Raw genomic sequence first — 16,400 nt, 5'->3', positions numbered from 1 at the left:
AGTGACATTATTTAGGCAGATGCTTGCCCTGTTTTGATGCATGCTATGAGCTAGCATTAGGAAAGAATGCTCATCTGGCAACAGAAGAGATGTGTATTTCAAACAAGCAACCCTATGACTAAATGGGGGGGGGGTGCATTACCTCCATCTTATCTGAGCTCCCCATAGGGGCCACGGTTACTCTGTAGAGAGACACGTCTGAAGCTCCATGATCCCAGGTTCCTCTGAAACTCTCTGGTGTTACTTCCGTCAGCCTTAGGTTTGTTGGAGCTGGAACAGCTCCTATTAGGAGGAAAGGAAGGACTGAAGTTTTGAACATAAGCTGCAAACTTAGATATAATAAAATTACTTTGTTTCATTTTAATGGACATGGAGAACTGATTGAATACATGGCTTAGAACCAAATTCAGTTCACTTGAAAAATAAATGTACCATAAAGCAAGAACTGCGTGAGAATCAGAGATCACTGCTGCGAAGATACCACTCTGTAATACTTTTCTATATCAGTATCTCTAACTCTTTGAGAATCTAGTGAGACAGCAATACCCAAAGCACAAACTCTGGCATGTGCTATCATAGAGTCCAAGGCTTTGTCCAGTCTCTCAACAACCCCAGAGACACACATCATCACTGTGTGGTAAGAGGTCCTCTTCTTACCCCAGAATGTCACAAAACTACATGTGCTGCTATAATTTGCTTCAAGATAATTCTCAAGAAAATAAGTATTCACTCATTATTCAGAATTTTTTGCTCTAGTACCCAAAAAAACCAGTTTTTGTTTTTGTTTTTTTATACCGGGGATCAAACTCAGGACCTTGCACTTGCGAGGCAGGCAGTGGCACCACTGAGCTAAATCCCTGACCCTACATTTTTTTTTTTAATGCACTGAAGTTTAACTATCACTGCAGTTTAAAAATGAGATGTACACCTTGCTTTAAATAACACTAACTTATGACACTTTGTCATTGGAGTAAAGCAAACCTGCCCAAACGCACAGTAAATTCTAACCCAGCAGTGTCACCACAGGTGGGCTCTGAACATGGTGAGATCTAGGTAATCCAAGCACAAGTTCTTCCCTAATAATTACTAAACTTAAGCACCAAACTGACACTCTCCAGAGAGTGGGAAGCCTGGAGCCCTAGCCAGTTTGTGAGGTCCCCTTCATCACCCCTCCATCAACCAAACCTGGAATGTCTGCCAAACCCTGTGTTTTCATTGTCAATTGTTTCCTTTCCTCCTGGGAACCACAGACAACTACATAAAATGGAAGTTCATCAAAAATGTGTTTCTAATAATGGCAACAAAAAGTGTCATTGGGCTAACAAGAGTGATGGCACTCTAGCACGCGTGACTGCAGAGCAAGCCAACTACTAAGGACGCACTTTGTGACTGTTGGGAACTTATCTGAAAATCTTAAGGACTGAGGCATGGATTGAGACTATTAATCTAATCCGCTGAAGTACCTATTTGACTCGTGTTGGCCCTGACTTCTTTTCCTCTGTGCCTTTCCTGCTTAAATGAAGCCTCAGTCAGCCCATGTGCACCAACTCTTACCTTCTAGTCATGATCCTTACCAGGCAAAAACTGAGGCAACTGAAATTGCTAAGAAATCTCTCACAGCAGGAAACAGCAGAGTCAAAGAGAGAAGCAGAAATGACTGAAGGAAGGGACAGGCTGTGACAAGAGCCCTGATCAAGTACAGGCAACGACACACTAAAGAAGAAGCTGTGAGGAGGCTGGCCCCTAAATTCCGGGAGGAGCAGAGCTCCTCCCAGGCTCCACCAATGGAGTCACGGCCACGTGGGATCTCTGAACTCATCAAATGGTGGCTAAGTCTGAGTTGAGATGTGCTGCAAATATGAAATACATACTGCATTTCAAACAATTATTAAAGAAAAAAGTGAAATATCCCATTAAAAACATACTGAAACATGCTGGAATGATAATATTTTGGATACATTGGGTAGAATGAGACATATTATTAAAATTAATTTCTTTGGCTCTTTTTACCTTTCTTGATGAGGATACTAGAAAATTTTAAGTTAGGTAGATGGCTCCCATTATATTTGTTTCCAACACTGTTGAACTAGACTTCGATTTTTATACCAGTAGTTGGATTCAGTTCTCAGGAGTTGATCAATGGATTAGATAGTTATATTCAAAGGCTGCATTAAGTAATTATATGCCTGCACTAAAGATGCAAAATCCATCAAAATCAATACTTCCACTTTCATTGAAGGAGCAGAGGGAAATAGGATAGCTCCTAAAAAGAACAGCAGGCAATTTAATAACTAAATTAAATGCTATAAACACCAAGAAAGAGAGAACCAACATCCATGGAAGCTAAAGCAGAATGGAGCAGGGAGGAGGGTCCCCGGCAGGCTGCCCGTTCACTGCCTTTACTGAGCAAGGCTGTCACCTCCGCCTGCCCTTCATTACATGACCCCATGCATTCTTAATTAATGTTTTTATCTCTACCACTAAATCATGATCTGATGAGGGCAAAGTAAATCTCCAACATTTGTCAACAACATACTTAGCTCCCCTCCTTACTGTGCATGGGTGCTTGCAAACACAAATGCATACACATGTGTGCACACACACACACACACACACACACTAGCTGAGTGATAAGAGGAATTAATGGAGGTGGCTGATACTATTATAAAAGGGTACAAAGATAGAAAATAGGACCCTTTCTTTTTTTTTGGTACTTGGGATCGAACATGGGACCTTTCGCTTGTGAGGCAGGTAGCGGCACCACAGCTAAATCCCTGGCCCAGGACCCTTTCTGATGAAAATAAGTAAAAAGACAACCTATGAACCCAAGCCCTGTTAAACGCTAACAAATTGAGCACTAAGAAATGAAACTCCCTAGTAAGTTGAATTACACATGTGTGCAAAGCACTTTTTCTCAAGTATCAATAAAGCAGGGATACAACTCACGCGTCGTGTCCTGAGCTGTCACTGGTGGAGACTCCCCCTCGTCATACACTGCGGAAACACTGACCGTGTACAGGGTTTGTGACTGCAGGTCTCTGAGGGAGGTGCTGGCCCTAGACCTGTCCACCTCCACCTGCAATAATAACAGAGCAGTGTGACTATTTTTACAAAGGGTTCGATTTTGGTGGATCTCTTGTTTACTTCTCAGAACAAGAACATAGGAATGATGACGCAAACAAAGTAGCATTACATTTTTATCCTGAAACTGAACTCAATTTAAATGTTTTCAAAGTAGAAAGAAATGCACATTGAGCCAAAACTGACTCAATTATCTGGTCAGTGATGACTGCCTGCAGATTTAAAACCCTAGCCACTTTTCACCTGTATCTCTTTACAGTGTTTCTTTCTGAAATGTTCCCCTGTGCAGTCTTATTTGCTATGCACAAGAACCTTTCAAGACCCACTGGCCCCCTACCCCTTTTGAAATGGAAACGTAGAACGAAACAAATACAAGTACAAGCCAGCTTTTGTATCATCTACAAGTGACCAGCTTGTACAAATGACTGGGTATTCGGAGGAACAATTTCTATGTTCCTAAATGCCTCTGAGATTCTGATATTAAAACGCCCTCAAGCACACCCAAATTTCAAACTCATTCACTGGTGAGGCCCTTCAATTTGCTCCCACTTCGAGTCAGGTTATCAGGGAAAGAGCTCTCCGTCCCAACACCATCTCAAAAATGTTCACTCCCAAAGAGGCCCTCTCTAACCTGTTCCTCCTTTCTGTCCATCCTGCTCAACTGTCCTATCTTCCTACTGTCTGAGGAACTCCCCCTTTCTTTTGCTATATCCTCTTGCTACCTTTTATTTTTAGAAACATTATAGCATTTTTTGGTCATTGATTGACTGGGGAGTACCGTGTAAGAAACCTGGATAAGAAGGAAATACCATTTAGACACTAAAACCATTTATCTACTAAGGGATAATGTTTCTTAGATTAATATCACACAGCAAAACATTTCTAAATTACATCCAATGGGGTGCAATATATTACTGAGTTTCAAAAAGTACTTTATTAATATCCTAAGTGTTCAACCTTATCTTAATAAATGACAAGTATTCAAAACATGCTATCATCTACACTTGGTAAAGTTATCATGCTAAGCCTTCTAGAAAGACAAACATTTCCATATCTTTTCTAATCTTTAACCTACCTCTTTGAAATCCTCATCTGGTGTTTTGTATCGGACGACATATTTCCGCACTTTTCCCAGCACAGGTTCCCACAAGACGTTCATGGTGCTGTGTGTCACGTCTCTGAGTCTCACATTCTGCGGTCTGGGCAACGGCACTGGAGAAGTGGGAGACATTAGGTCCAGATGTGTTCGCAGCCGCACTGCTCAAAGCATCCACACGAGTTTCCAATTTGGAAAAAACTTGAAGGTGTGCAGCAAAGTAAGTGAAAAACGACTATGATACTAAAAGTACCATGATCCACGAGATAGGGCTAAATTCTTCTCAAGTAGGCTTTTAAAAGATAGATATATACTTTGTATCAGTGCACACTTGTTATCCAGATTAATGGGCTTCAATTTATCTGATTTAGGATATATTTTTATCACAATGCTGACTTCTCATCTACATGTTAATTTTCCACTCTATGGACAACATGCTATTCAGCTATAATAAATCATACCTCATCCTAAATGTACAGCTTATGTTTCTTCATTAGGTATTTAAAGCAGTTAAGACAGAAAACAAAATCAATAGTTATTCTCTCTTTAAAATGTGATGAAGAATAGGACATTGAAAGATAAAGATGGGAAAACATTAAGCATCCAATAAGATTCTAAGAAAAGTCACAGAGACTAAATGACTAGAAGAAAATCTAAGATAAATTTTACCAAATCAAACAAAAGTTTACCTTAGAAGTAAAGAGGAAGACAATGAAGAAATGGTGTCTTGATACATGAGTGTGGGCATCTCCGCCTGATGCTCTCACTTGACCATTTTCCTGTTCTCTCATTCCAACTCTGCACATATCTCTTCCTGAATCTACTTCCACCTTCATGTTCCTGAACCTCCAACCCTTCAATATTCTCTGCACCATTCCCTGCTTGTCTTCCTCCCCTGCCACACTCCAGCATCATACCCAAATCTGGGTCTATGTTTGTCTTTGATCCCACTACAAATCTCAGGTCTTCTCTCTTGGCAATCTTAGAACTCCTGTCTCCAATCTTGGCTGACCTTCTATTCTTTCCATTGGCTATTACCCCATTTCCACAGAACCACCAGCCCTGGACGAGGTATAAATATAAAAGGTGATTAATAATTATTCACTTGTTGTCAATGAATTTATACTACAAAGGTTCTCTCTCTTATCTGCCCCATCATGCTTATGTCTCTTCAATTCCTTTTCCCCTTGAAATTCTTCCCATCTTCTTAATATTTTGGGAACACGGACTAAGGCTTGTTAAATTTCTGCCAAGCCATCTATCCCAGAACATCCACCTCTCCAAGTATGAAACAAAATGCCAGCTTGGTAAAGTCCTAAGTGGAGCAGTTGTCACTTTTCGAGAAAAAGTACCTCAATTCTCAGAGATATAACCCAGAAGGGCAAGGTGCTGACCCGCAAACAAGGGAGCACGACTCAAAAGGAGTCCACACTGGTTTGTGTTATTTAGTGGCGCATTTCCGACACCCAGCTCATGACAGTAACATAAGCAATCACTACATTTGGGGATTGGATAAATTGATTAATTCATTTAATTGAAACAGACATTCATCTGTACCACAGAGCATCTACTTCAACAAGAACTTGAAAAACCTGGATCTTAAACCTAAATGTCTGCCTCTGAAATTACACTCACCAATTTTCCTATTCTCATTGATCCTACATACACCGCATTTCATGGATCTTAAAAAACATCACTTGTAAGATGTACCTTTATTTCATGTTCTATACCTTGACTGACATCTTGCCAAGAGCAAGAGTAAGACACCATTGATTGTAAAATATATCCCAATATTATAAATGTGGGGAAAAACGCACATTCTAGCATCGATTTAAGATGCTTCCATAGGAATTAAGATGTTTACTTTCAAATTTAATTTTAAAAAGCAATAACTCTTTAACTTATGCATGTGTTATCAAATTATTGTTAGCATCATGTGAAACAAATATTCAAATGAATGTTAGCTTTAGAGCAACAAGAAGGGAAGGATAACCAGCAGTGTCTTACAGGTGACTTCCCGAGCGGTGACAGGCTCACTGGTGAGGTCGTGCAGGACGGCCTGGACTGTGACTTCATACTCAGTGTTGGGAAGGAGGTCAGTCAGTTGCACCTCATTCACTGTGGGCCCCACGCGCATCTGCATATGGAAACGCCAAACAGAAACAAGACATCAGCCCAAGTGCTTCCACTTACTGGAATATCCAATTGAAGCCTTTCTGTAACCACTAGGCTATAACATGCTTTTCTTTTTCATTTAGAAGAATTGCATTTCTTTTTCATGTCAATGTTTTCTAAATGTGTTGCAGGCCACAAACCTAATTTTCTGTTTGTGACTAAAGTTATAAATTAGCTCCTCAGTGATTGCAGTCTAAAGGCAATTATAAAATTGTGAGGCCTCAGGAAGTCCCAATGGTAAAGAAACGAGCATCTCTTACCTCTTTGGGTTTTGCTGGTTTGGTGGCCTCCGTGGGCTGGTGCGACAAGGTGTATCCAGTAGCTCCTCCCACAGGCTGCCACTGCACACTCATGGTGGTGGGGCCAACGTCATAGATATTCAGGCTGACAACAGGGACTGGCACTGTCAAAACATAAAAGCAGACATTAGTCTAATTCTCTTCATCGTATTTATTTTTTAGCTGCTGTTTTCTACTCTATTTGTATTTGTATATGTACAATAAAGAGTTGCAGGAGAGATCAATGAGAGTTAATATAATACTTCCTCTCCCCACTCCAAAAATCCAATCTTATTGTTCACTGCACTTAATACTTGGAACTTCATGTGACAACTATTAAACAGAGGGAAAAAAATTAAAGTTCATTTTGCAAATGGCACTCCAGAGGTCTTTGTGAAAGCCAAATACATACTAACTCCTGAGAGTTTAATTTCTTTGTTGGAAAATCACTAGGTAGACTATTTTTATTCTTTAGTCAAAGAACTTCAGAAAGAAGTAACTAACATGGTATTTAATTTCATCTTTATGGAAGAAATACATTTAAATGACAATCTTATACATTAATAATTGGAACTTAGGGGATGCATGGGGTTTTGTTGAAGACAAGATCATGAAACATAGTAAAAAGTTTACAATCTCTTCATATATCCATATAATTTTCAATTATTTTTAGTTCAAAGATTGATTTTAAAGTTTTAAGGAATTATCACATCCATCCCTCCAATTACCGAAATAGATTATTTCCCATGTCCTGTGGTCTGACATGAAGGGGCAGAAGAGAAGAAAGAAGCACTGGGAACTGAGCAAGCAGCAGCAGCAGCTCTTACGCACTCCCTCCTCTTATAAGTGGTTTCCCTTCCTTCCCCAGGTGCCAGCCAAGGAACAAGAAGAGGGAAAGCAGACTTTCCGATGGTCTTGGAAACACTACCAGGACCCAGAGCAGTGAGCGTCTCCTCCCAGAGCTCCACTCAGAGCCAGTACCATTGGGTAGGAACATAGTAAAGTCCAGAGGCAGACTGAGCAGGGAGAGGTCATTGCCAACAGAGAGCCTGGCCACCAGCAGGGGTGAAACAGGTTGCTCTGTACAGTGTTGCTCCTAATGTGGGCCCCTCCCACCTGCACATTTCCGATGTTATACCGAGGAGAGCTCAGTTCTCTAGGTAAATGTCCTTATATAACAACCGGAGTAAGATCTAAAGTTTTACTCTCTTGAAATGTGTATTTGCATTTTAGGAGATTTTCTTGAAAGTCCTGAGACTCTAAGAAGAGATAATGCTCCTAAAGGTATTTCTCCTCCTAGTGGGGCCTAGAGGGACAGAAGCAGCCTGCGAGACTGGGTAACCACCAAGCATTTATTGGGCACTTACCCAAAAAAAGCACTTGGTAAATATTCATTGAACAGATATTGAATCAAGACATGATTTCAAAGGGTGACAAAAATCCCACATGGGCTATCCTCTTTTTATCTTGGAAAACAAAGCAATAAGAAAATGTATGTGCATGTGTAAATACTGAATAGTTCCTCTAGTGTGAGAAACTGAAGGTGTAAATAAGGACTAAAAGGTATAGTAGATAATGTGAAATATGAAAAAAAAGGGGGCAAAGGGGAAGGGGAAGGGGTAGGGTAAAGGAAAGAAGGGAATGGAATTAATATGAGAAAATGAAAAACTGGACACAAAGTCTTTGTAAATAGGGAGGGATGGAGGGGTTGAAGGGAGAGCAGGGGAAGGGGAAAAATAAGAACCAAGAGAGATTATGTAAAGGTGCAAATTTCCAGTGATGAATGTCATTATATTGTATACCCAAAATGTACCAATAAAATAAATTTTTTTTAAAAAAAGAAAATGTGCACGTGTGTGTGTGCATGCGTGCATTTAATCTGACTTACAAGTTTTTTCTGTGCCCTTCAGAGGTTCACTATATTCATCTTCCACCACAGAATACACGTTCACAACGTACTCAGTTTCAGGCTTCAGATCTTTCAGCACTGTGCTGGTTTCCAGTCGACTCACATAAAACTGGGTGAGGGGACAAATAACAGCAACACATGGTACAATTAGTTCCCTTTTTCTATTATATTTACAAAGTAGTTAACTGCACTGAGCTTAGAAATTATATTCCAATGAGGCCACTGTCATTTGTTTTTGCAAACTACTAGGTGTTGGACAATTCTCATAATTTATTCATTCAGCTGTTGTTTTCCTTGTAAAATGAATGAATAAAAGTAGATCATCTTTAATATCTCTTGCCAAATCTATGATTCTAGGACAAACTCATGAATAAATCATCATCCAAAAATTAATTTTAATTTTAAAAACTCATTGAGATCCAGCAATTCTTAGAATCTATAAGAACATAAGCAAAGCTCTTCCCCTTTCATTAAGCCCAAATGTGTGAGTCTGCCTCACAGGGCGCAGAAAGCCCTGTTCCCTGCTCAGTTCTGCCCTCCCCACGTCCCTCTTGCCCACAGCCCTAGTGAGGAGGACCCTGTCTCAGTGCAAGAACAGGGTGGGTGGAGGTGCTGTCTACTCACTTCTTGGCGTTTCCCTCCTGAAACGGGGTAGTATTCCACCTTGTATCTGTCCACACTGTCCGAAGGAGGTTTCCAGCTCACTCTAAAAGAACGGTGAGTTCGCTCAGAAATAACCAAGTCAGAAGGCGCTTCCAAGTCACCTGCATGTGGGAATAAAGCACATGCACTCTCATTACTGCACCAAGGAATGAAGTTTGAAATTACACTGAAACAGTACTGATCTGGAACACCAGTGAACGCTTGTCTCAAGCTTTCACACGCTGCCTTTCACATAAGTAGAAAATATGTCTGTACAGAGGCCCACTACCATGGGGCCTCTCTGAATGAGCAAAGGGTCCTTTAGCTTCGGAAGATTCGAACCTCAGCTCATTTTTCCTTAAACTTGCTTCTCTTCTTCTCAGTTAAATAGTCACCTGTGCCCAAAACCTTGACATCCTCCTTGGACATATTCTCCTCACTCTGTCCACCTATGTAACCAGTAAATAAGGATTTGGGTCCTGCAAGTTCAGCGTCTCTGTTGTCTCCCTCACTGTTGAGACACTGCCCCAGGCCTTCACTGTCATCTTGGTTTCATGCACTCATGTCTTATCTCCTTAACTGAAAGTTAGGTTCTGTGAGGGTAAAAGTGGCTTCTAACTCATATTTAGTTCCATTACAGAGTTGGTTTCTTATTATGTGTTTAGTTCCTTAGTTCAGGATTAAGAAAACAAATAAGTATTTTGAAATTTGGAAACCATCCCACTCCCCATGGTTGTGCTCTCTGTGGATAGACACAGTGAGATGACAAAGACATACCACATCTGTAGTAAATATCAATGAAAATAGAAATATTAAACTCAACTTGATCAACAGGAAAATGTTCCAAATAATAAGTTAAAGAGAAAAGTGTTAGCCCAATGGCTCCATGAGCATAGCGAATCATTTTCATATAAATCCTTTCTCCTTTGTTTATAAGCCAAAACTGAGGAAAGCATTTCCATTCTTAGTAGCTTAACCTTTATTGTACTTGTGTCATAATCAAGCTTGCAAAATTGTGAAGTAGTTTTACTGTCTGGGAAACAGAAATGAATGCAACTATTACATAGTTGATTAAAAAAAGAAAAACAGATAAAAGATGTTTTCATCCCCATTCAAATTCTCTCCAATTGAATGAAACTACAAGTCTCCCAACTAATCCAGACCCAGGAACCTTCAGATTCTGGCTGCCCAGCTGGTCTGTTCTCCAGGGAAAAGGTCACCCTATTGTTCAAAATCCAAAAGAGAAAATCTGCAAAAGTTTGGAAAGAGAAACTCAAGGAAGAGCATTCAAAAAAATGTATCCCCAGGCTCAAAAGCACATGAACTATTTCTGACACATTGTTAAACTCATTCTGACTTTTCCAGAATCAGAATAAATTAATGGGTAATCTTTATCATAATCTATGTGGATTTAAAATGAATTATTTCTCATACAATAGGAACTATAATTTTTATCATTAATTTTCTAAAAACCTTCAACTTGGGGGCTACAATTTGACACTACAAATCCAGTTCTATAATTTTGTTTCTATATCCTAATTCCTTATCCACAGTTACTCTCTTCCAAAAACCCATAAAAACATCTTTAACCATTTTGAACCTGAAAAACTAATTTAAATTCTCTGGATCACAATTTCTTCACTGGTAAAGGCAAGTTATATCATTTCTAAGCATCCAACCTCTGGAACTATAACTGCCCTTTATATTCAGAGTTATAAATGGAAATTCCCAGATCTGATCACCTACAATTGAAGGCAGAGCAAATCAGACATGAGACTCCTCTTCCAATTTTATTCATATTAGGAAATCAATAAAGAAGATATTACTTTAGAGGAGAAAGTCTGTAAGAAACCATCTGACAGCAACATAGTGATTAAAGTAGAGACACTTTACTAGAGAATAGAAATTTACCAGGAAAGTAAGCATCTCTCTCCCTGCTCCCATTTATAAATGTGTGTGTTGGAATAAGCTAAAAGGCATTTTCTAGTTTTGTGCCACCCAAAAAACAAGGACTAAAGCAATGAATTTCAAGTAAGAAAAGCCCCTCTCCTCCATTTTGGAAACTTGGCAACAATAAAGAGAAAAATCTACAGAAGTGTGGAGAGAGAAACTCAAAAAGAAACATTCAAAAAAAATGCATCCTCGGGCTGAGAATGTAGCTCAGTAGTAGAGTATTTGTGTAGCATGTGCAAAGGCCTGAGTTCAAACTTAGATACGCCAAAAAATATATAAAGAAAAGGAAGGAAGCAGAGGAGGAAGGAAGGAAGAAAAGGTATCCTCAGGACAGAAAGCAAGCAAACCATTTCTACTGCATTATTTGTTAGACTCATTCCAACATTTCCAAAACCAGAATAAATTCATGAAAGGCCATTTTTAGCACAATGTACATGCACTTAAAAGGAATTTTCTCATATAATAAGGACCATAATTTAATTATCAACTTTGTAAAACCCCTAACTTTGGGTGCTTTCCCATGTATACACATAAATATATTATAAATTATAAATCTACTTTTAGTTGTCATAACTCAGGGGATGCTACTGTATCCCAAAGGCAGAGGCCAGCGATGCCGGTAAACACCTTATAACACACAAGACAGTCTCACTCCACAAGCAAAAAAATAATTACCTAGCCCAAAATACCAATAGTGCTCATAGTAAGAAACCCTGGGCTAAACTCACCTGGACCTTTGACGCTGTTGCACAAGTTAATGGTGAGGTCGTCCACAATAGTGGAGAGTGACTCAAAATCTGCCACATTGTATGCGTGGATATCATCGGGATCAGTGGCGATCATCTTTAGCTCAATCTCATCAGCGTTCTTAATACCTTGAAAATGAACATTTAAAAATTCAAAACATTCTCAGAAAAAAAAACTAATGGAATGAAGTACATATTTTAGGGTTTTCTAAATTGACAGCTGCTTTAGACAAACATGAAAATCTAAGAACTTAATAACTGGGACATATATATTATTTTCCTCAAGAATAAAATGATTTCTTATTGGTAGTTATAAAATAGAAAAAAAAGAATAATCTAATGTGAAATCTAATTATAAATTGCCTTCTTCTAAATGCTTCTAGCACCTATTTCCCAACAAAAAGTGTCTTTTCTGGAAAGTAAAGATATCAAAAATAAACAAGGATCTGTGCAAAACAAAACAGGAATTTTTCCCAAATCCTATTAACAGTATGTGTTTCCTCTTACTCTTGTTATTTTTCTTCTTCAAAAAAATACAATAAAAACATGCAGCTGTGTCTCACTGCAAGGCGAATTAACTCCCTGGAACATCATTTTGATGAATTATGTCTTGAGAAGATACGTTTGTTGGTTTTCCCATACTTTCAGCAATATCTTTAACTACACGAATATCCTCACCATCTCTACCCCAGGGCACCGCTATCCTTCTCTGTGCTTACCAACAGCAAACAGCTCCACGCCTTCGTCCTTGAGTTTCTTGGACGGTGCCTCAACATCATCTTGCGATTTTCCATCAGTAATGAGAATGCCAACCTTGCGAGCGCGAGGCCGCATGCCAGCCTGGGTCTTGAAGTTCTGTTGGCGAATAAAATTCAAAGCCAAACCTAGGGGGAAGTTAAAAGGGAGTCAGTCTAACCTCTTCTCTGCCAGGGCCTGTGGAAGGCTCCGTTGAGCGCACAGAGCCCCAGGGCGCCCGGCTCACCTGTGAGAGTGTTGCCTCCTTTGTAGGGTAAGTTTGCCACCGCTTGCAACAAACTCTTCTTGTCCCTGTGAGCATTTAACTGCCACTCCGTCCTGGGGTCTCCGCTGTACTGAGCAAGGCCTAAAAGAACACCATCAGTATTAGGGTATATAGAAAATCACAATGAAAATGTCCAAATCTCTTCAATTTGGGGAGAACCTACCAATTTGCACTCTTTTGGGGCCAATCTCAAAGACTTCCACAATACGAGAAATGAAACTCCTCACAGTTCTAAAATTCGCCCGGCCGATGCTCCACGATCCGTCCACCAACAGCACGATGTCGGCTTCCGCTCTGGTGAGACACTCCATCCCTGTCCCGGCAACCGCAGACGGGCCGTGAGGAGCAGGTTGCTGGCAGGTCGCTCCCTAGCCATGCCGCTGCCAACCCCCAACCCTCCGGGCTCAGTGTTTGCAGCTCGACTCAGTGACTCAGAGCACCAGACTCTGAAAATCTGTCCATGTGATTTATCACCCTCTAATAATATTCCTAAGACTCAGTTCTCCCAAAGAGTAATTTAGTAGCAAATCTTTCCTTCACCATTGACTATATTTCCTAGCCACAGGAATAGAACCTGGGGGCTAGAGTTAGACCATCACTGCCTATGTGAGAGGCTCACACATACAAAAGCTCAGCTAAATGAGAATGCTTAACTGTTTAACAATAAGTATTAAAATTTTAATAAAACTTTAATGCAATCTAAAGATAAAATGTTGTATTTTTCTATAATATTTATTAGTCATTAGCAGACAAGTGGACTAATTAAACGTATAAGCTAGAAATGGTTTTAGTGAGCCAATATATAATAAATAATTAAAGCTTAAAATAATTAAGCTCCCAGGTAACTATTACGTATATTATGAAGAATTAGATACACGACTCTTAAAATTAAACCTTTATAATATAAAGATACATTTTAAAAACCTGATGCACTATTATTTAATTATTGAACTTTATCACCCGCTATGTATAAAAAATCAGATAATACAGATGATGAAATTTGCACATGTAAAGAATCAAGAAAGAAGAAAAACAATTTAGGAAAGTATGCAAACAAATAAACTGAGAGGCTGTGGAGCCAACAAGCACAGACATGATACAAAGCGAGGGTGCTTTGGAGAGAGAGAAACAATCCCAATATCCTCAATGTACAGGCTACAAAATAAAAATACAAATCGGTTAATATCACCATAAGAGAAACAATCAAACATCAATGCGAAACAGCACAATTTGACACTATTTTATCCACATCCAACTTTTTAAATGTTCTTTCTTCTATGAGCTTGAGTTACCAGCTATGAATTTTCCAATGCCTTACACTGTCACATCTGATGAAAAAACTGGTCAAAAACTAACCAGTGCTCATCATGCTGCCGAGCGCAGGTGCCCGCTCTTGTTATGCATGTCAGGGCAGAGCATACCTAGGTGCTGACCCTCGACCTCAAAGTCTCCTCAGTGGTCTACTGGTTTCAATACATGATAAAAACACAGAAGCAAGCTCTTCCCACCCCTTCCTCCTCTAAGAATGTTAAAAACTAGCTGTGTTTGCACCAAGGCTGTCATCACGCAGGGCAGGAAATCTAAAGGCCTCATGTCATCTGTCGCTTCCCTAGTCAGTTTGCCCATTTTTCCTGTAACCTCACGCTGAGGTTCCAGCCCAAATGAACCACTGAAGTAAAGATACATAGCTCCCTTAACAGAAGAGAACTGCAACCTCGTCACTAAATAGAAGAAAAATGTTAGAAAAGTGTAGATATGGTAATCTACATTTAGAAAAAGCTCTTCTTTAAATAATGTATACTATGTAACTAATGCAATGCTAAAAAGAGAAGCCTAAAAATAAATATTATCAAAAGTACAGTTGACTGTCTTGAAGCAGTTTTCTTAAACATCAAACTATGCTAATTATTTAAATAAATTTTAGTGAAAACAATTGATAGCTACTTCTCACTCTATATAGTGACCTAAAAGTTCATATTTGAAATAGTTTCATAATGCTAAGTTTCTCCCAGGGGAATACAGTTCAATTTCTTACCGGAGGATAAAATAGGCATTACAGTTGTGTCAGAAAGGGTTGTCATTTCTTGTCCAACAAGAGGTGAACTTTCTCCTCCATCAAACATTCCAAAAACATTTACTTTATAGGTGGTGCCTGCCCTGAAATGGTAAAGTATATTGTCTGTATGGACCATTAGCTAAAAGGGTAGCATTTTTGCTTTGTTAAAAACACTCACCTTGATAAACTTTCACTCAGAGAAACTTAGAATGTATGGTATTGTAAGAGAAGAAAAATAATTTCCACCACATTGTAGTGTATGTTTACCGTGAGGACGCAAGAGAAAACGGCCTCCAAACACCCCAGAGCATTCTGCTCCGGGACGCACAGCCCCCTTGCAGCCTTGCCTTTCTACCAAGGGCAGAGTCCCTCCCTCACGATGTGTGTCCCAAAAGGGTCAGGAACGTGGCACTTGATGAGCCATGGGCTCTAAGGTCACGACTGAAGGGCTGCAGTGTAGACGGAGGGCAGAGCCCTGGCCTAGCACTCACGAGGCTCTGGTTCCACCCCCAACCCCACCACAAAAAAAGAAAATGATGCAAACGTTGCGCTTTACAAGGTGACATAAGGCCCCGTGCACAGTGCCTGGCAAGTAGCAAGTCCAGTATCACTCACCTCCCTACTCTGGGAAAGTAAATGCCGAGAGTGTATACAGATTTCAGGGCTATGGGACCCTAGGTGAGCACACTTCCCAGGAGGCCATGCTCGGGCTCCCCTCTTCCCACTGCCATGAATGTGGTGCTGGTCAAACTCAGGCGCCCTTGTTTTCCCACACACAGTCCTGAAGTGAACCTTCACTGGGCTCCCGTGCCCTTCCTGGCACTGCGCACCGAGTCCGGCCCGGCCCCTGGTGTCGCATGGGAGGAGGCTCCCGTGGGGCCTCAGCCTGACTCACAGGAGCCCCGCGTTTCCACACCACTGGAGTTTGGGGGAAATCGCGTAATACGGATTTTTTTAAAGCAATATTATTGAAAAATGTAATTCCTGATGACTTATAATTAAAAAATTATTCCAACATTACAAACACTTTGCCCAGGCTTAAATTCTGCTGCTGGCCTCTGAATTCTCACTTCTACTCTAGCAGCACCAAGCAAAGGAAGGAGATTAAGTTGATATAAAATACTCTGCTGGTAGACATATACAGATTTATTTGTATTAGGCTACTGATTTGTATAAATTATTTAACTTTTAACACAAATAGATTTGACCTTTAACACAAATGTGGGCAATTCCTACCGAAGTTCCTCCAAAACAACTGTGTTGTCATACGGTCCAACGACTAACTCCCCCAGTCTTCTGTCATCTCCCGTAGGATGGAATGTGACTTTGTAACCCTTCACTTCCCCTGGGGCAGGCTCCCACGTCACTCGGAAACTTGACATAGTTGGGTCAGATGTTTTGAGATTTCTTGGCGACTTAAATCGAGACACTATAACAATAAAT

At 40.1% G+C, this 16,400-nt stretch overlaps 1 protein-coding gene across 3 annotated transcripts in view; it reads right to left on the bottom strand.

Annotated features, from left to right (window-relative positions):
- The window catches only part of Col12a1 (collagen type XII alpha 1 chain), a 114,933-nt gene that overhangs the window by 50,986 nt on the left and 47,547 nt on the right, over positions 1-16,400 (bottom strand). For all 3 annotated transcript variants that reach the window (XM_013065254.3, XM_013065253.3, XM_087207762.1), the window contains 13 exons: positions 16,194-16,386; positions 14,937-15,058; positions 13,065-13,214; positions 12,863-12,982; positions 12,600-12,764; positions 11,863-12,009; positions 9,164-9,303; positions 8,519-8,648; positions 6,613-6,755; positions 6,185-6,314; positions 4,157-4,293; positions 2,947-3,076; positions 143-282 (listed from right to left, as the gene is read on the bottom strand). In XM_013065254.3, coding sequence (XP_012920708.1) covers positions 143-282; positions 2,947-3,076; positions 4,157-4,293; positions 6,185-6,314; positions 6,613-6,755; positions 8,519-8,648; positions 9,164-9,303; positions 11,863-12,009; positions 12,600-12,764; positions 12,863-12,982; positions 13,065-13,214; positions 14,937-15,058; positions 16,194-16,386 — 1,847 coding nt within the window. The remainder of the gene's footprint in view (positions 1-142; positions 283-2,946; positions 3,077-4,156; positions 4,294-6,184; positions 6,315-6,612; positions 6,756-8,518; positions 8,649-9,163; positions 9,304-11,862; positions 12,010-12,599; positions 12,765-12,862; positions 12,983-13,064; positions 13,215-14,936; positions 15,059-16,193; positions 16,387-16,400) is intronic.

The sequence above is a fragment of the Heterocephalus glaber genome, unplaced genomic scaffold (assembly GCF_053883595.1).
Source record: "Heterocephalus glaber isolate CG9 unplaced genomic scaffold, H.glaber_assembly_v1.0 deba00000818, whole genome shotgun sequence".
NCBI lineage: Eukaryota > Metazoa > Chordata > Mammalia > Rodentia > Bathyergidae > Heterocephalus > Heterocephalus glaber.
The sequence above is the reverse complement of the archived record's forward strand: the minus strand, read 5'-3'. Positions and strand labels throughout refer to the sequence as shown.